The sequence below is a fragment of the Diprion similis genome, chromosome 8 (assembly GCF_021155765.1).
Source record: "Diprion similis isolate iyDipSimi1 chromosome 8, iyDipSimi1.1, whole genome shotgun sequence".
In the NCBI taxonomy this organism is placed as follows: domain Eukaryota; kingdom Metazoa; phylum Arthropoda; class Insecta; order Hymenoptera; family Diprionidae; genus Diprion; species Diprion similis.
This window is the reverse complement of record NC_060112.1, coordinates 6,228,074-6,248,492: the sequence shown is the minus strand read 5'-3', so window position 1 is coordinate 6,248,492 and position 20,419 is coordinate 6,228,074. Positions and strand designations below refer to the sequence as shown.

Sequence of the window (20,419 nt, the reverse complement as noted above, 5' to 3'; positions counted from 1 at the left end):
AATATTTTTCGAAATTACAAAAACAAGTTGCTGTCCAAGTTTAGAGGTGCTTCGTCACGATTTTACATTTCCCATTTAAATAACATGGGAAATATTTTTCTTAAACTTAAAAATTTTATAACTCGTCGACGCATTAGTGTACTGATAAAACCAGAACGTATTTTTGTGAGGAATTGATCGATCTAAAAAAACGTCTCGTATCATTTTATGATAAATCGATTTTATCAAAAGTTATTTAAGGTCAGAGGTGAACAAAGTACCTTAAGTAGTTGATATTTTTGAAACAGTCTAATATAAAAAAGAACATTTAAAACCTATGAAAACCTTCAGACTATATCCTCTTTATCTTTCTTTGACGCTTCGCATTTTACTTTCGATTTTCGTTAGCCAATCGATCATTCGTCCGCGAGAGCATGACATAATAAAAATGAAAAAAAATCGCATCAAACTATATGAGGCAAAACGTGAATTTCAAAAATAAATCGTCACGCTAAATTAAAAGTGAATAACGATTTTTAGCTTTGTTATTATATTTCTCCCCTTAATTTTTGTTACTCGCTCGGTTGGAGATGGACAACGAAGTGGAGAAGACAGACGCGTTAAGCAGACCCCGAAGGACAATTAACTCGACAGAATTTTACACCGTCCATGTATACATATATGTACATAAATAACTTCCCCTTTATACATATACGATATACATATGTATACAAGTGTGCGTCAAAAAGACTTATTCGCATAATGAAACTCATCGCGTAATTTCACGATGACGAAGTTCACCCTCTCATCCCATTTTCACCGTGCCTGGATCATCAATCCCATTCTGCCTCGTCATATACATATATCGTATGTACGTATGTATATGAAACACAGTGGACAGCTCATCATTTATCTCCGTTTTCAACGCGGCAAATAACACATATTTGTTCTCTACTTTCTTTCTACTGCACCGCTGCTGCTGTTGTTGTTGTTGTTGTTGTTCTTGTTGGGAAAAAATAATAATAAGAACGATAAAATTATAGTAATAGAATTCAGAAAAAAATATTCCTTTTCTTTTTTTCCCGTCAACTATTGAAACAATCCAATTATTCGATATTTTTATTTCCCGTAATTTTATCTTATCCAAGTTTCCTTCACTTTTTTTTACTTGTTTTTTAATTTTCTTTTGATTTTTGTTTTTAGAACAGAAAAAAGTGAAGCATGAATTTTACTAAAGGAAAGGATTCGATTGAACGAAGGGATGGAAAAAAAAAATTGACAAACGATGAGAAATATTTCGTAAGGGAAGAAAAATCTCACGATCAGTGAAATTCTAAGAGTTTCCTAGGTTTGAAAAAATTTGAATGAAAAGAAACAACAAAAAAAAAAAAAAACGAACAAAAAAAGAAGAAAAGAAAAAAAAATGTCGTAAAGTAGTCTGCGCAAGGATTTCAAGGGTTGAGATGGACTTTTCCTTGTGAATCCCGTGCAAAGCTTCAAGCTCGCGATGCTCATATAATACGCTACATATATATATATATATATAGCCGCGTTTTCCGAAAAAGCCAGGTTATACGGTTATTTCGGACACGTATGTCGAGTCTGCTCACGGTAAAAGCTTCACAAATAAATGCCGGTTATATACCTGAAGCTTCGGTGCTCGCTATAGATCTACATATTTTATATAAGTACATGTATCAGAAAGAGGAAGCGATTGCGCGATCGAAGTGAAAGAAAAAAAAAACGCAACATTTTTCTCTGCTTTTCTATTATATTTGATTCATACAATTTTTCTTGTCCAATTACTAGGTTTAGTTCAGATCTTGCAACCTTTGAATGTAATTTTTTGTTACAACCATTTATATTATACCTCAAGTTATCTGAACAAGTTTTCCGAAACATTATGAAGAAGATATTAAGAATATCTATAGTAATTCCGAAGCGATCTAAAACTAAAAATCGATGAATATCCAAATTTTTTATCACGATGAATGTATTTTATATTTTTATGTTGAAAAATCTAAATCTTCCCAGCTTGAGAGTGGGTATAATAATTTCCTAAATACTCAGCCCGCGATTATATATCGTAATGAAATTGATTTTTGGCGAACGAACCTCTTTGTAAAATATAAAAATAAAAATACATTGAGATTAACATATCGACGATAAATCAAAAGCGAACTTCGATAGTTACAGTAAATACAAGAGGTGGTGGAGATAGTTTGTCGTTTTAGCGATTAGTCCTTCGTATCCTGCAGGAATTTGTGCAGAGGATTCAACCCCCGGCAGATAAACTGTTTCAAACTATATAAACGTAGACGTATATATACGACGCAAACCGAACGAAGATTAATTGCGGGCCCCATTTTCCCCCTCGCCAAACGTACAGATTCGTGCAGTTCGGTACTTCAACCAGCGCAACGTTGGTATAATCCATCGAATTTGCCGTGAATACTGCAGATTAAAATGGCGAAAACGGAGGAAAAATGCAAGATAATTCCTACTTTGGCGCACTAAGTTGATGTGCATTTTTCTCTCTATTTATTTCTGAATGAGTTTGACAATCGGCTTTGCATTAAAAAGCTTTCAGTTGGCTAGAGTGATAATGCATAGGTATATACATCGTTGCATGCACGAGAATCGATTTATTCATTCCAACTATAATTCCCGCTTCCGGAAAAGAAATCGACTTCTTGTCGATCTTCGTATATTAGAGTAAATTGTCAGCAACGTTCTTTCTAATCGACATACGTCTCTCCGAGCGTCTCTCTGTTTTGATTTTTCTCTTCTTCTTTTCTGCGTAGACAGCTTAATCTTTCACTTTTACTCTCAAATAATTTAATGGAATCGATCGTTCAATTATGGTCTGCCGAGAATTTCAATACCCATCGATTAATTATCACACTATTTGCTAGGTTGTCAAAATTTTAGAAATGAACCAATATCAGCGAGAAAGGGTATCAGGATTTCTTGATTAAAAAAATATATCGAAATTACCAAAACGCAACTATAATAAATAAATAATAATAAAAAAAAAAAAAAAAAAAAAAGAGAAAATGAAGCACCCACTTGTAGTTTTGAATAACTCTGCTTGAGATAGAAATGCCACAAAATTATTATAAAATAATAACTACGGGTAAACAATTAATTATTTTCTGAGAATCGACGAGTTCCCGTTCAATTTTGCACCATCTCGCGTTCGACAATTTGTTTTCCATCAGGCTGATCAGTGACGAGGATTAGGGGTGTGTACGTGCATGGTACATATACGTACATATATGTATAATATGTTTGAGCTAGATACCTAGTCTGAGCGAATAGGCTTTATAACTATGTGCTAAGACTCGTTAATCGTGATTCGATTTCCCTCGAACTGTCAGGCGGGATTAATTATTCCCGCGTTTCAAGTTATCGAATTTAAACTTCAACCCCGCATCACCCCTTGCTGATAGAAGAAGATATAATTGTGAGTTTGCGGCACGTGGGTTCAAGTATATCTATATTATGAAGGTATAGACGGCTTTGAATCATCGCCGGGAACAAAAGAGCAGCGAATTGATAATTCCGAAATTAATGAAAGACCAGCTGATCCGTTCATAGGATGGAGAGAGACAAAAGGGGGGAAAAAAAATTTAAAACAATATGGTGACTGATTTTTGGTTTACCTGTAGACTAAAAATCGAGCTCACCTTTGTACTTCGTCCCGTTGCCGTAAGTTGAACGGGAACCGGAACTCGAAGGAATTTCTGTTACGGGAAGTAAAGAATAGAAGAAAAAAATAATTAACATCGTCATGGTGAAGAGTAATTGTACTCAACCAGGTGTGATAGAAAAGGAATTTGAAAAATGTATCTACATCGATTGGGTATAATTGAACAATTTATTCTTTTGTGAAATAGAAAAAACGAAAGTGGAAAAAACTCACCATAAAGTTTGATGCTCCCATCGGTATCACCGAGTGAATTTTTCGAAACGCATTTGTAAGCTCCAAAATCCGACGGACCCACCGATCTGATCGTCAAATTCATGTGAACCGTGTACGCGTCCTCGAATATTGAGGGTTCATATTTACCCCCTGAAAATAAAATGCAAATAATTTTAGCGAAAGAATTACTATACCAAAGTTAAAGGGCAGACATGAAACTCGGGATAATTTGACTAAACTTAGAATTATTTAATTGAGGGTTGTTCATTCGATTCACGAATATTATTCTGCTGCATGGTAACCTCTGAAAAAAAACACGGCATCTCATAGTTATCTTACAATAAGATTGCATCTTTTCAACAGGAAAAGTAAATATCGTAAGAATAAATATATATACATATATAAATGTTGCTAACTTTTCGAAAAGCGGGCAATAAAATTTCAATAAACGTACAAAATCATTTCATTATTGCTCGCTTTTGTCAAGCTGGTCAAAAAAGCTCACTTTAGAGCCGTTTGATAGGTTTTAAAAAACGCAGAAATCGTCCATGGGTGAGAAAAAAAAAATTTATATATCACGAAAGTGAAAAGAAAAGAAGAGAAAAAAGAATTAGTGAATATTTACTTTAAGCCATTTCGAATCGTGTAGTATAATAATAGAACCTTGCGTTTCAATTGGCACTCTTAACGATGTATGATAACATCTAATTATCGGTTAATACTCTCCAACACGGGGCGCATGTCAGCGGGTGTTCAAAAATCGGAAACCGAAGGGGCTGGAGTTCTGGCTACCGTTGAAAAAGCCGTATGACATGCGAAAGGAATTCTCGCGGCAACGGGTGTTGCATGATAGTAATAATAATAACAACAATGAGACACAACAATAATGAAAATAGAAGTTTCAAAGGAGATATTTCTGTATCTCGGGGGTGGAAATTGAGTCGTAATATCGATGGCAATCGCGGGGGATGAAAGGGCGAAGGGGGGTGGGGGGAGGGGGGGAGGGGGGGGGTCACGTCTTGTCAATATCACTGAATTTCACAATAGTCCACCCCTTATTAAATATATATCGAAAATTCCGCTACTGAAACCGTCTTCTTTCTCTCCGCGGGGTGTAATAATTATTCTGTGCCTTTTGTAACGGACGGATTATAAAAAATTCTGCGATTTTTTACCCTCAGAATTGTAATTTCGTCATTTATAATTAATGAAAATACCTCAATCACACACCTCAAGATAAAAAAAAAGAATATTGGCTAAAAGCGAAATCTGATTAAGTTTCATTCTGATAACTTCTGAAATGAATTACTAAACTGATTGGATGAATTTCAACTCCTCGCAAGAAATTAAATCAGTCTATTGAACATTATAAGAATAACTTTTTCACTGAAAACAAAAAATATCCTATCTCTTCCTTTTCATCTGTTGATTATTTTGATGATCAATAATAAATCATCGAACCGAAAAAAAGATGCAATCATGTAATATCTGCAAATAAAAAAGTATCTAAAAAAACGCTTCCAGTTAGTTGGATAAAAAAAAAAAAAAAAAAAAAAAAAAAAATAATGAATGGCAATCTTTCATGAATAAACTTGGAAAAGTTAGAAATTCAAGAATATCCGTCAAAACTATATTTCGAATCTGACCACCCGAACAAACATATATATATATGTACATATGAGACCTGCAAAGGTGGAAAAATTTTGTCGTGAAATTTTATAACCGGTTAAGCGAGTAACTGACAATAGTTCAATCAGAAAGGAACGAAGAAAGGAGGAAGGGCGAGAGGGAGGGAGGGAAGACGGCCCTCCACCCCTAAGAGAGGGCTGGGCGAAGTTCGCGTGCCGAACTCGTTTTAGCATTCAGTCGGCGACGGCTAGCTAAACGTGATATTGGCCTAGAACGACACCGAACATTCCTAACTCCTGGTTAGCGCGACCATCGCCTCCCACCGCCCCGAACCCCCGATTCTCCAATTTTTCCGGCAAGGTTTAGCCGCCGCCAATTTCTTCGTTTCGATGAATTATTGATGGGTCAATGGGAGTGCCAAAGCTGGCGAGGGAAATGGGACGCAAGGAAAATACAGCCGGCTTTCTCCATTTTTCCCCTCAGTTTTTATGGCCTTGTTCATGCCGCCTGATACTAGAAACAAGATTCGAAAAGCGTCGGGTGAATGGGAATTATGATCGAAATACGAATTTGAATTTTAAAGGTTTTGAGGTATCGCAGTAAACTGGGTGAACACGATTTTTGGAATTACCATTTCCGTTCCGTCATCTTTAACATTCGTCTCAAATAAAAAAAAACTCTATTAATACATTAATTTTTTTATCATCTTATCGATGAAACGATGATTCTATTTAATACCTAATTAGGAAGTGATTTCAATTTCGTACAAGCTCGTGAGAAAAATTATTCTTATCACAAATTATGAATATAAAATTATATATCAAAGTAGTTATATTTTTCTAATATTTTTTCACAAAGATATCCGTACAGCTTGTTCGATTCTATTGAAAACAACTGATTTCACTGATAAATCAATTTTTCAAATGGTAAAGACAACAACAACAACGTTTTCAATCGCTGTAGCATTTTACAAATAACAAAGTCATAATTTAGCAAGAAATACATTATCTTGTTATATGAAATCTGAATCATTGTCAGAGGATTTGTGGAGTATAACAATTTACAAAAAAAAAAAAACCATATCACTCATTAGAATTCGACAAGCAACATGAATTTAACTGACGAAAAAATAGTAGAATACTCAGATTTCTCCAATGTTGTTAATATGATGTCGTCTGCGATTGAAATTCAGTTTACCTAGATCAAAGGATTTTTTCAGTCAAATGTAGCCAGATTAGTATCAGCGAGACTTTTTCGATCATCGTATAAATAATTTTTAACGATCAATGAACTTTTGACTCCATGAAAAAGAATAAATATTTTTCTTTGTAATCAAATTTAGATCGTTATAACTAGTTACCATACATGTCATATGACAATATGCAATGAAATATTTACAGTATATTTTGTAAACATTTGTAGTATCTTCCGCCAGTTAACGACATGATAAAAATTAGAGAAAGAAAAAAAACGTGGTAATTAAATAAATAGAGCAAATCCGAGTTACTATAGCGAGATAAAAAACAAAAGAAATTAGAGATAAAATCATCAGATTCACGAGTAAAAAATTCTAAACGAAAACAAACGTTTAATGGGGCGAGACGGAGCACGGTGACGAATTTCGAACGTGGCAGGAATATACGAAGGAGGCGAGGGGCGTAAATTTATAAATTCGATTTCCACGGCACGCTGCTGCAGTGCAGTGATAGACGGGGGACTCACTTCCGTTCTAGCGGGGGGTTGGGGGTCGGTTTTTACGGTGCGCGTTATCGGTTCTGATACAGATGCAAATTCGTAGTAGGAATATAATGGGGGGCTGGATGGTGGAAGGTGGAAGCCGAAGGAGATGTCGACGACGTTTCTCTGGCAAATACGAACGCATCGGTAGCAGCAGCAGCAGCAGCATCCGTGAGGCTTCAGGGGTTGAAACCACCCGAATCCTCATAAATGTCAGATAAAATCAAATTCCATCGCCTAAATCTCGTTCGTCTCTCTTTCTCTCTCTCTCTATCCCTCTCTCTGTATAATATCGTTCGTGAAAAATCTAGCGGTGCTGTGCGTACGCTTTCATGCATTATTCAGCAGCTAATTTCGGCCTCGTGTATATAAATATATATGTATACATTACATGTACATTAAGGTGTTTCAGAAAAAATAATTTGTGATTTTCCACCATGGCACCCCCTAATAAGTTTGTTTGGGTTAAAAGAAAGGTTCTGTGAAAAGATGAGCGTTGTACGTTAAGTGGAAGATGGCGGTCATTTAATTTTTCTTTTTTATACATTTTTTTAAACAGATGAAGTGTCGTTATTGAATTTATTTTATTGATTACAACAATCACAATATCAATTCACGTCACAAAGAAGACTCACACTTGTAATATCAAGTCTCCAGTTTGACGTTTAAGAAGTGGATCTGACGACTTTTTCATTATTCATTCAATCTTATAAAATAGTTGTAATTTAATACGAACGTTTAATTTAGGAGAATAAGATTCCCGGATGATATATTGCTTTGTTATGGATCGTGATCTTTGGGTTGAATATAATCGCCAGGAAGGAAATAATAATTGAAATGCTACAACGTGTTTCTTCACAAATTCAAACAAATGTGAAAAAAGCAAAAAATCAAATTATCGCGATCTTCCACATAACGTGAAACGTACGTCTTTCTACAGAATCTTTCTTTCAACCTAAAAAAAAAAAAAAAAAAAAACTTTTAGGAGGTGCCAGGGTGAAAAATAGTAAATTATTTTATTTCTAAAACATCCTCAAGTACATATGTATGTATGTCAAAAAAAAAAAAAAAAAAAGTAATGGATAGGAAAAATGAAACTAAAATATAACAGAGAAAAAAGAAAACACAAGGAAGAAAGGAAAGGTCGTGTTATCATGAAGCAAAGAAGAAGGAAAATGCTCTGCACTACCGGTTTCGGTGCCGCTGATTCACGTCCGCATGGTAAAAACGCACACCTATACGATTGAATCCCACTGAAACCAATTATGCTATCCTACAGGCTCGACGTGCCACAATGCTTTCTATACACGAGAGGCTTATACTTCACATTTTTTTTTCTTTCGCCGGACCACGAGGATGAATAATAAAAGATAGAATAAAATATCTGGTCTAACGATGGAAGGGTGATATTTTTTCTTCCCCTTCCGTCCATCGATTTGTAAAATTATCGATAAATTCAGATTTACAGTCGTAAACTTGTTCTTGTTTAAAATCCTATTGATGATTGTATTAAAGTAAGAAGTCCGTGATTTGAAATTCAGAGTGTTTAAAATTTTGAGGATTTTTTAAATTTGTCACAGTTTCGGGAAAATGAATCTGAATCAACATTTCTGAAAATAAGAATTTTCTTGCTGTTTGTACATGAATATGAGTCTAAAAGAAAATCAACACAAGTAAACAAAAAAAAAAAAAAATAACTAAGACGAATAATATTGAGAAAAAACTAAAAAGTTTGCACTGACAAAGAACGATCAGGAGGCGAATATAGGGTTCGTGAGTTTCGATAGAAGGGTTAGCAGCCCCAGAGAATGGAATAAGAAAGAAGGCGAACTAACCCTGAGGGACGATTTGGCCCTCGTCGCGAGTCCAGTAGTTGATGGATTTAGGGTAGGCCTCAGAGTGGCAGCCGAGTGTCATCTGCTGGCCTTCCCTCGCCCCAACGAGTTGATTCTGAACCCAAATCATGGGTGGAACTGTAATTGGTACATAAAGAAGTTCGTTGATTAACAACGGTGCTTAGATTATGCTAAAGGTAAGAACAGATAAGCTCCACTTGAAATTACGACGTTGCATTATAACGTACAATGAACGATTAGCGTTATCCTCTTGCTGACCGATGGTGGAACTCCGTTGGACGCGATGCAAAGATACGATCCCATGTGAAGTCGGTTCACCTTAGTGATGTTGAAGAATGGACCCTCGATGCTGGTGACTGAAACAGATCAAATACCCATAAACAACGTTGACAAAAAACTAATGCCCGCTGCAACCATTCGCACAAAGATGTTCGATCATGGTCGGCACAATTTTCACCATGATGAACCAGTTTTCGAAAAAATCTGCAGCCTTTGACCATCCAAATCCGCAAAGTAGCAGCAGAGAGATGATCATCAGCAGCGCAGTGATTAATCGAGTCGATGGAGTGCGATGGGCATAGAACACATGGCATGGTTTAGTATCCATTCGATTTTATTAATTCCAGCAAGCGGCACGAATTCTGGCATCAGTGATGAAACATACCTGCGTAGAGATTAGTCGTGCAAACGATACCTATATGCAAAGTGAATACAATACAGAGGGACAGAATCCGTGCCGTAATTTTGGCGAGTACATGGGATCATGTGATTCACAGGGTGTTCATCAGCCGGCCGTTATTAATCACATCATTGGAAATTGATGATCAATCGTGATTACTGTTGGTGGTATTTTGCGCTGATCATCGGTCTTTTCATCAGACTGGATGTTTTTGTAAAATGTTATTTTTGTTACAACAGGATTCTGTGTTCTCAAACAAGCTATTCAAATGTTGTTGCTCACGTTATCATTACTATCGTTTTACAGTTTTATCGTAATGAAAATCGCGACCGTTCCTGCAAGTATAATTTTAATTTTCCACGGCAGGTGGTTGGGGTGTCCGACATTGTGGCCGTGACGGTGTAGAAAGCCGATAAGAGAGTACGCGGCAAGGTGGTTGCAAAGGGGTGGGTTGGAAACGGTCCGCAGGTAAGACTAGAATAATCAAAGGGTCGAGCAAGACAGGAGGGTGAAAAAGAGAAAAACTGGCCGCGCTCCCATCGGGCGAGGAGCTGTAGTAGAAAGAAATCAAGTTACATGGTTAATTGATAACGTACGAGGTGAGGTCAGAGGGTGTTACTTGATATATATATATACATAGTCCACGAAGGATAGAACGGTAGCTGCGGCAAAGCCGATGTGAGTAAAGTAATGGCGTCAATAAGGAGAGTACGGTTAGAAGGAAAGAAGGAAGAAAAAAAAAAAATGAAGAAACATCTAGAAGCTGCGGGGTGAAAAAGAACGAGTGCAAGGAAAGGCACAAGGTGCCGTTCAATATCGATGAATTATTCATCCTCTACTACACGCGGGGCCATCGGCTTAAGACTCTGATACAGTATCTCGAAACATTGATGATGCAGTGAACAGAAATGAAAACCCGTGAATCGAGGATCAAACAGACCGCGGTGAAACTTTACTGACCCTTCCAATTAGATCCTCGTGATTCGAACTCATCGGTCAATTGGCACAGGAGTCAAGCAGCTCGTCTGCGCTGCGCGGATAAACATTAATCCAGGTTTTCATTCCACTCAGGAAGAGGATGGAAGTATATACGTTACATACGTGCTGTACCACGCTCAGAATGAACGGGATTTGGAGTCTAACAGGATGTGATTCTCACCTGTTAAACTCGCCTCAACAAACCTCCTTCACCTATCCGCATGCCTACCTAACAAAGTTTTAACCGGTTGCACGGGATTGGATCAGCTTATTCCTTCAATTCCGAGAAGGACTAACGCTCACAGTGCACCCATCTTACATTAGTTCTCAAATTATCGAGTGACTAGTAACCCAAACTTTCGTTGTGGTGAAAATTCATCTTACATATCTGAGAATTATAACCTGCCGAAGCATCAATTTTCATCGCCAAAAGACCATGAACGATGCTTCACTCGGTTGCTTCAGAGAAGACCATGAATATTCGTGGATGTAACATGAAATGCAATTAAATCCCAAAACCATGAGACACTGGTTTGATATTTTTGAATTTTGGTTTCTAAGAACATTAATACTCGAGTTACATCTCTTGAGTTTGAAGTCATTCGAACGGCTAGTGATTCAAGTTTGACAATAAGTCAGCCAATCATTCAACCTCATCGTGACAAGAACATTGAACATGATGCAAAAGAGGAACGCTTTTTGATTCGATTGCTTCAGAGCACATTATGAGTATTTACAAATATAACACGGAGTTCGATCGAATCCCAAAATCATAAGACACTGGTCTAGTATTTTGTAACTTTGTTTTCTAGTAACAGCAACACTCGAGTTACATTCTTCGAACATGAAATTAGTAATACATCGAGTGATTTGAGTCTCGAACAAAGTCAACACCTCGTACAGCATACTCACCACCATTTCCTAGAGGAATAGGATGACCGTCCTCGCGTCTCCACGTTATAGTAGGCGGTGGTGACCCAGTAACAGCGCACCTAAGAGAAACGTTGCTTCCCTCTCGAACGACCATATCAGTGCTGGTCGGATAGTCCAGGATGTCCGGTGGAACTGCGGGACGGAAAAAGCAAAGAGAATGAGCGACTTCGACAAGAGGGGAAAAATTCATTGTGACGGATTTCTACATAGATGAAAAGACAGCACGGATACGGGGGGAGGGGGGGAGGGGGGGGGGGGGTGATCGAGCGTGAGGGATTCTGCTGCAGGGTTGTTGCTGCGTAGAATAATGGGATTTGATTGAATCAAGGGACGCGTGGACGCGTGCAGGACGATTCCGGCATTCGGTAACGATTAATGCGCGTGCCAAAGGCACAGTCAATAAACCCCGATGAAAGACCGAGCGATATCTGCCGCGTCACATCCGACGGAAGTGCAGGGGCCCCGAACAATACAGAGGGAACCCCGCTGCGCCCAACCCCGTCGTCGTCAATCCCATCCTTACCGTCAGTTACGAGCCACCCCTTCGGGACATGACGAACAAACAGACACCCGTCATTCGGCACTCGACGACGCTTAAACGCGACGTCTTACTGGTGCCCTGATCCCCTCCTCCCCCTCCTCCCACGCGTTCAGAAAGGAGGATGATTTTATTCTGCCCCATAGCCGGAACTCGATTTGCGGTTGAGTGCCCGGATGGGTGATGCTGAATTGGCGGGTCAACCCATCCTCCGGGTTTATTCGATGCTTTTCCCTTCCTCACGTCTCCAAGCATCAATCTTTCCCGGAGAAAGGACTTACCTTCGACCATCGTCCAACCACTCCTCGTATCCTCCCTCCGCCCACCGTCCGAAAAATAAAAGTCGCGTGCGAGGCTGCTTTCGTCCTTAAAATTCGAGGACCATAATCCACCGATGATCAGTCAACCTTGTCCGGTTACGAAATTGTAAAGGTACCCGTGCACTTGGCGATTTTCAATATTAAATCATAACTTTACACGGTCAGTTGATAAAACATCGTAATCGATTGCCAACTTTCACCGATATTTGAAGCAAAGTGGTGTCAGTCCATTTCGTCTGGTTCAAAGAACCTAAAGTTACCTGTTTCTGTCAATCTTCGATACTATCCACGGCTCAAATACATGCCTTGATGTAGAACTATTACAAATTGTCAAATAGTTGCCAATACGTATGAAACCATTATAAGGATGAATGAAACTTTTCCCGTTTCGAAAATATTAATAAACTCTGTACCTAGGCAATTTCCGATATTCTATAACTTAACAACACATCATTCCCATTCACCAATATTTAGCAAACATGTAAAACCGAGTTCCATCTAGTACCAGTTTTCTCTTCCGGCGACAATAGTCAAGCACCCTTCAGCCATAAGGTGGAATCAGTCTCTTCCCACTAGTGAAATTTCAACGACAGAACACGTCCGTTGGCTTGGGGATGATGAAGGTAGAAAAGAGGGCGTCGTCATTGAGTACCCAGCAATTACAAAACGCAGAGTAAATTGTGCCCTCCGTGTAAAATTCGACGGCTGACACGAGTGTCAGTTTGTTCACCACTCACTCCAGTGTTTACATGCCAAAGGGGGAGGACATACCGCTGGTTGCCAGCACGTTGGTAGGATAACCAGAGGGCGGATGGTCGCTGGGTTTGTCCGAGCAGTTAGGCACCCACTAGCAGGTCCGTTTAAAAGCTCGTAGTGATTAATGCGGACGGACGGATGGGTGGGTGCAGCCGGTTGGTCCGGGTGAATAAACGGCTTGCTGATGAGCCAGTAAAACAGTATTGTTAACATCCCCCGAAACGTAACCGTGCTCTGATTAAACCTGTCCAAAACGTGAAAATAACCTTTCAGAGTCTATCATCGAGTCATGTGACTCGAATTCCACCCGCGCTTTGTTCGTGGTTATCCATTGACGCAACGCGAGGACGAGCACTTCACCGAGTGTCTTCTCTATGTCTCCAAGACGCTTTGACTAGAGACTAGTGGACTGGAGTATGATGGGCCCGAGAGTCTTTGAAGGCGGAATGTTCGTCGTTCGTCAACTAGCCCCAGTTTCAAGTTTAAATCTGAAACTGGATCAGGGCAGGTGAGAAAGTGACTGGCAGCAATGGATGAAGACTAGCTGCTGGACACGGTGAAATGGCACCAAGTTTTAAGACACGGTGTGAAAATCTCCGACCATTATATGATCTAGTTCCGAGGACATTCAGTCGGCGATATGCCGGGGTGAGCTGTGGAGCCTACTTCGGTCGGCAGCAGGCTCATGGGCACGAGCACCTAGTAAAACTTGGGAACTGCCATAGAAGGCACTTTGTAAGTTGTAGTCAGGGTCTGAGAAAGCTGGTTAATGGTGCCGCGCCCCCTCGGCCCGCTTCCTCGCAGTCGGCGAGGCGCTTTCCTTGCCCGATTTACCCTCTTCCGACGCGTCTACATACCGAGAGTACACACAAGAGGTTTGGGCGCGGAATTTGTACAGCATCGTCATTCTCGCGAGAGAGGAAGAGGAAGGCAGAGAGAGAGAGAGAGAGAAACAAACCAGAGGGAATTGTATACCAATTTACGAGATTTGCCCTCGAAAAGACACCCGAGAAAAAAAAAAAAGGTATGTGAGAGGAGAAACAAGGGTGTCGATAAACGAATGGAGGTAGTGAGGGCTCTAGAGGACTCATGTTCAAGGGTGCGAGCGACGTAGAGTCAGGTTAAAAATCCGTCGAAAAGTGAAACTGAATTTAATCAATTTGAATTTATCCCTAAAAAAGTCTTTATCATCCGGAAAATAGTCTTTACGGCTTAAAAAATTCTAAGAGCTTAATTGAATTGATAAATGATTTTTCCTTGAGTTGGTAAGGAAATCTGATATGCACAATCGGTTGTAATTGACTGAATCGATAAACTGAAATATCCACAAGATTATCCTAAATTCTTTTCAATTCGTTAAAAATTTTATATTAAGACTTAAATTTAAACTATTTAAGTATTCTCATAAATCAATCGAAGTCTTTCAAAATCCTATGAAATTATTTGAAGTGATCTCGATAACCTGAGAAACAAAATGTCTTAATATATACGGAATAGGAAAAACAGGAAAATCATGGACATGATTTTTAAAACGAGACACCCGTTGTATACAGAAATTCTTGACACACGTAGGTATAATGGCCGTGATCTGAATACGTAATATAACAGGATAACAGCTAAAATCCCGAAGCGTTGTCTTTGCAGACTGAATTAAAAACAAAATGTAATATTTCGAGGACAAACGAACTATAGGACACAATGCTAATTTGGCAAGAACTTATCTGTAATTAATTCGATCCAATACCAGCGCAGCTTATAAATGTTAAATTCTGTATTTTACATACTGGAATTTAACACAAACATTTCCGTATAATATATGTATGAGTAGAGGTATTGCATACGTATAAAAATAATTTTTGATACATCGATCGTAAGCTTAATTTCATCTAGTGATATAAAACGTGGCGTTGCAATGATTTCGGCTAAAATACACCTTATCAGTTTCACCCTGTTTCCCCGTACTCTCGTAAACTTCTCGAATCTCTCATGCTGCAAGACACTGTGGTCTGAATTAACGTAGATCTACGATACCGGGAAGAGAGAAAGAGAGAGAGAGAGAGAGAGAGAGAGAGAGAGAGAGAGAGAAGTTTCCCTACAGCGATAGGGAAGGGATAGGTTTTATGTACATACCCTCACGGTTTTGCCACGGAATCCTAAGTTTTGAGCTCCACTTTAGATTATTAACGTTCGCCCACCTATACACATACTTACAATATATACCTGCATTTATACATCACTCAACTTCGGATTTAACCGCGAAACATTTCAATTGCTATACAACGAGAAGACATAAAAAATGTGTGAAACATAAAAAGTTGTAAATAAAACTAGCCGTGAAATATTGACGATCTATAATAATCAACGTTCAAAAAGCATTTTTGCTTTTCGAAAATTCTAATTCTATACCACTGACGTGAAGAGAGAGAAAACAAAAAAATGAGAACGATGTAGTCTTTTTTTGTTCACTAATATAAGCGATGATCTAGTGACCTTCAATAACATATAAATCAATACACTTTTCTCCAATGCACAGATCAGTGATCAATAATTTTTCAATCGTTTCGAGTTGCCATTTCGGTCGAGCGACATCGAAGCAGCAAACTTCGAGCAGTGCAGCAGCTCGAGCACAGTACGCGAAGCAAGTTTGTATCGCCGGTATGCAGAGGCTGTTTGTATCCTATCTGTAGCAATTTAATCCCAGACTCCCCCTTCATCCCCTTCATCCCCTTCGTCCCGCTGCAGGCTACCAACGGAACTTCATTTCGCTCGCGAAATCACTTTTGTACATCTCTTCACCCTCGCAGCCTGCCTGCATCATTCTCGGCACCCTGTGTCAGCCTGCAGAGGGTGGAATATACACGCTTTTCCCCTGCAGTTTGCAGTTCAGTGCATGATGCGCTATGCAAACGGTCGACGAACTTCGTTCGGGGCTAATTTTATACCCAACGGGAAATCGGAAAATCGGAGAAAATCGCCTCCTTCCATCCCTCCAATTTATATTCGGAAAGATCTCTGCCTTGGTTTCTACTAACTTTTACCCCCGAAATACGATGCGGTGATTATAGATTCGCAAAATCTCAGGGCGTACATTCTGCACTCTGCGGAATTTAGACGTAACGTCGAGAAAAGTTATTCAAACTTGCTGTAAAAATGCAGAGGCACTTGGGCGATGGAAAATCCAGATAAAACGAAAATCTAGGAATGAATTCTCCGGATTTCTCAGGGTGGAATTTATGCGAAGGTTTATAACGACGACGCGTTGTTAGCAACATTTTTTCATTCGGAATGAGCAGAACAAAAGCTACGATTTCCAAAATTCCAAACCGATTAAAACGTATTCCGTGCTTTAGCTGAATTTTGAGCGAAGCTAATGAACGAGGGAACGAATGAGGCTTATTTTCTTACCAACAACGTCGAGATAGCCTCTCTGGCTTTTCATCGGGTCGGTGTTTATCTGGCACATGTACCAGCCTCTGTCGGTCTCCCGGACTTCTCGAATGTGAAGAAACCAGGTCAGATGATCGCTGTGCTTAACGTCGATCCGATGATTCTTCGTTATCACGTGACCAGCGATCGTCAGTATAGTCTGAGTATCGACCCTCAACCAGGCCACCTGAAATCGATGAAAAAAAAAAACGTTAAACCTCAGTCAGAAAATGGCCAGAAGATAAAAAATATAATTTCAGAGATTTCGTTAATCGAAAAACGAAAAAAAAAAACCATCTGGGTATCAATGATTTCAAATGCTTTGAAAAAGTATAACCACACCTTTCAGGCTTCAAAAATTGCTTATAAAACAACATGAAGATTAGACAATAATTGTCACGTCGCAAGAATTTTAAGAATGAATTTCAAACCTCGTTCATCGTTTCTCAAAAATTTACTGTTAAGTAGACAGAGCGACAAGGTGGTACCCAATAGAAGAAAACAGAGGGAAACAGGGACGCCGGGCCGCGTCTTTGCAGGATGTTCGAAACTTCCTCCAAGTATGATAACCGGGTATTTACGAGTGTGGTTCTTGGAGTTTGAGTATAATTTATAGAGGGGCGTAGCAGGTTCGGGCGTTCTGGATGAATATGGCCGATGGCGTGAAATATTTTCACGATCAGAAGGCACATGGCACGCTACATAAGGCAAAAACGTGCCAAACCTTGGTCGCCAAAATAGAGTTCCAGTCCTTATTTTTACGTCACGTAGTAAAAGGTTTTATAGTTTCGGTGTCGCGTATCTGCTGCGATACATATATAGGTATGTATGTGTATGTGTAACGTACGTAACGTTTTCCTCTTCTTCCAGTTACCAAAGGTGAGATATATGCCCGAATAACCGTCGGTCTATAAATAAATAAACGGACCGGATACTTCGCTCTTTCACCTTCCGGCTTCTTGTTCAACCCTCTACTCGCCTCAAAACCACATACAACAAGACACTCTTCGATAATCAATAACGTGTTAACCACATTTACAATCAGTTATCTGCACCGGCTTAAAAATCTCCAGTTTTCGTAGTTATCGTTTTCGAGTGTTTTTTTTTTTCCACTAGTTTTACCTATCTTTAAAAATCTTTACCGTCAATGGAATTTTTTTTTTCAGTTTTTAAAGATGCTATAAACTGAAATCAAATTTTATAATTGTTTACTATTTTTCAATACGTTTTTCAAGGTGTCGTTTAACCCCTTTTGGCTGCTTAAAATTAGTTCTGAGCAATGTTGGCTATTTTTTTTTTTTTTTTAATTATTATTGGAATATTGCGAAATTTGATAAACACAAATAAATAGAATTACTGTTTATGTAAGTCAATAATAATACATTGTTTCATTATGGGCATATCTGCGTGAGAAAAAAAAAATCCAAAATTGTTACTTACAATAAGTGAGCAAATAAGAAATTGCTGTTGCGATGTGTGATTTGTTTTGTAGAAAAAAAAATTTGAGTACTGTGTATAATTTATATTAAATCTGATGCTACATAAGTAGTTTGATCTTCTATACATACCTACTGTCAAATATTTACCTATATATTTTTCCTCCTCGTGAAAATTGATTGGGAAATAAAAGTTTACTGACAATAATCAACATAAAAATGTGAGGCTGAGTAGAACGATTAGCAAGTAAAATTTAGCAAAAATAATAGAGCTTGACACTTGCGCGTGAAAAAAATGGTTATCAAGTTTCAGCTTTATGTAATTTATTTAATACGGACAGGCACTCGGACCGATTCAGTTTTGACGTGATAACCGGAATAGCGGAGGTACCATTATGCCCAGTGTTTGCTCCATTACATCATCGCCCGGATATTTGTCAAGACTTATATCTGCAGGTGTGTGTATATATATATATATATGCTACAGTGCAAGGCGTATCTCACGCGAGTCAACGTTGTTTGACTTCGAACGATCAGGTTAGGACGCTTAGGGTTCGAGGAAGAGGTCATTCCGAGGAAATCCAACCGATAATTCCGTGCACACATATGCGTGTAATCGCTAATATTAATCCATTCCAAAAAAAGCACGTCTAGACAAATTGAAGGGGAGAATTGAAAAAGGTTATAAGAGTCATTTTTTTCAAGTACCATTTTGAAATTGGCACTTAGAGATTTTGGAAAAATGGTACTTAAACCACTTCTTATTTCTCAATTTTCAATTGTGCATATTATTGTAAACTTGAAAAAATGGTACTTACAACCCTTTCTAATCCCCCCTTTAACTTCTGATTGTGCAAATTACTATACAGAGGAAACCGAGGCACGACGGTCCTCCCAAAAAATTTCGAAATTTTTCAACATTAAAAATCATTAGCAGCTTAGGGGGTCCGTCGTGCCCTGGTTTCCCCTGCTGCATACAGTCCTTAAGATTATTTTCGTTGTTTTAATATGCCCAATACTCATTTCACTAGAATTTCTTGGTAACTATGGAACAGAGGAGATTTTTTACTAAATCATCACGAGGTTCACCACAAAAATCCAGGAGCCTTGAACAAGCCAACGCCCTTATTTCGAGAGTACCTTAACCCGATAGCTCTCTAAAATACAGGCGTTGAAATGACGCAATAAAACTTTCCCCGACGTCGAGACGCGATCTAAAAAGCCCCACGAGACTCACCGGCGGCTTGTCAAAAAAATATCCCACATATTCCAATTTTCTTGAATTTACGACAGTTGATAGCTTGTTTCTTCCTCAATGTAAATTTTCATCAAGCTTTTATTTGACATCATGCGATTCGGTAAGGAAAGCTAATACGACTTTATATAACTCGAAATTTCACCACAAAGAAACAACTGAAACAGTGTTACAGTCCTTTAGTGATAAAAATTAATTATGAAACATACATTCCTTAACCAGATTAAGATAAATACTAAGCTTAAAATTCAGAGTTAACTGATCGAACTTCTCAAAAGGTATTTTGTGAAAGAATCTTTGTTGGTTTAATTTTTTTCAAGGCCACGAGTTGCAATAATTTTCATAAAAATTAGCAATTAGCAATGCAGGGCTACAGAAAAATATTTTTAAAAGACCCAGAAAATTTTCAATAAATAACCGAAGATAAAATTGGACAAAAACGTTCTTCAGAAGTCGAAAAATTGAGAGTCCAAAAAGGTTTCGATATTGTTTAGTAAGTTTCTCGTTGATTCGAAAAGTTGGTCTAATTGCGCCTGGATTGATTCCTCATTTCATTTCGCCAACGACAACAATAATCTAGCAAAAGCCACAAGTAATAGGAATAGAACTGCGACGATGAAATTGGACGAAAACGGTATTCGCGGGGGGAGAATTGAGCGTTCAATGAGGTCTCGTATTCGCAGACGATGCACAAATGGGACAAGGCGCAGGGAGTAGACGCGTCTAGGCTGAGCTATGACGGATTGGAATTTTACGATCGGTTGTACCAACCAGAGCTTGGTTATTATACCTGGCCGGGTCAGCAGATCGATTTGTTCCGCTTTGATCGCTGGCTGTGCCGCATGACGAGCTGGCCTAGCCATCGACGTCGTCTCCTAGGCATCGAAAACGGACGACAAGCCCTGGCCATCGTAAAAGCTGCCCACTTTTCAGTATTGCTTCCAAAGATTTCGAGATAAATGTGTTTTATCC

At 38.7% G+C, this 20,419-nt stretch overlaps 1 protein-coding gene across 3 annotated transcripts in view; it reads right to left on the bottom strand.

Annotated features, from left to right (window-relative positions):
• LOC124409345 (limbic system-associated membrane protein-like) overlaps positions 1-20,419 on the bottom strand; it is a 103,657-nt gene that overhangs the window by 2,728 nt on the left and 80,510 nt on the right. For all 3 annotated transcript variants that reach the window (XM_046886906.1, XM_046886904.1, XM_046886905.1), the window contains 6 exons: positions 16,736-16,943; positions 11,696-11,848; positions 9,354-9,482; positions 9,106-9,243; positions 3,905-4,054; positions 3,669-3,725 (listed from right to left, as the gene is read on the bottom strand). In XM_046886906.1, the coding sequence (XP_046742862.1) occupies positions 3,669-3,725; positions 3,905-4,054; positions 9,106-9,243; positions 9,354-9,482; positions 11,696-11,848; positions 16,736-16,943 (835 nt within the window). The remainder of the gene's footprint in view (positions 1-3,668; positions 3,726-3,904; positions 4,055-9,105; positions 9,244-9,353; positions 9,483-11,695; positions 11,849-16,735; positions 16,944-20,419) is intronic.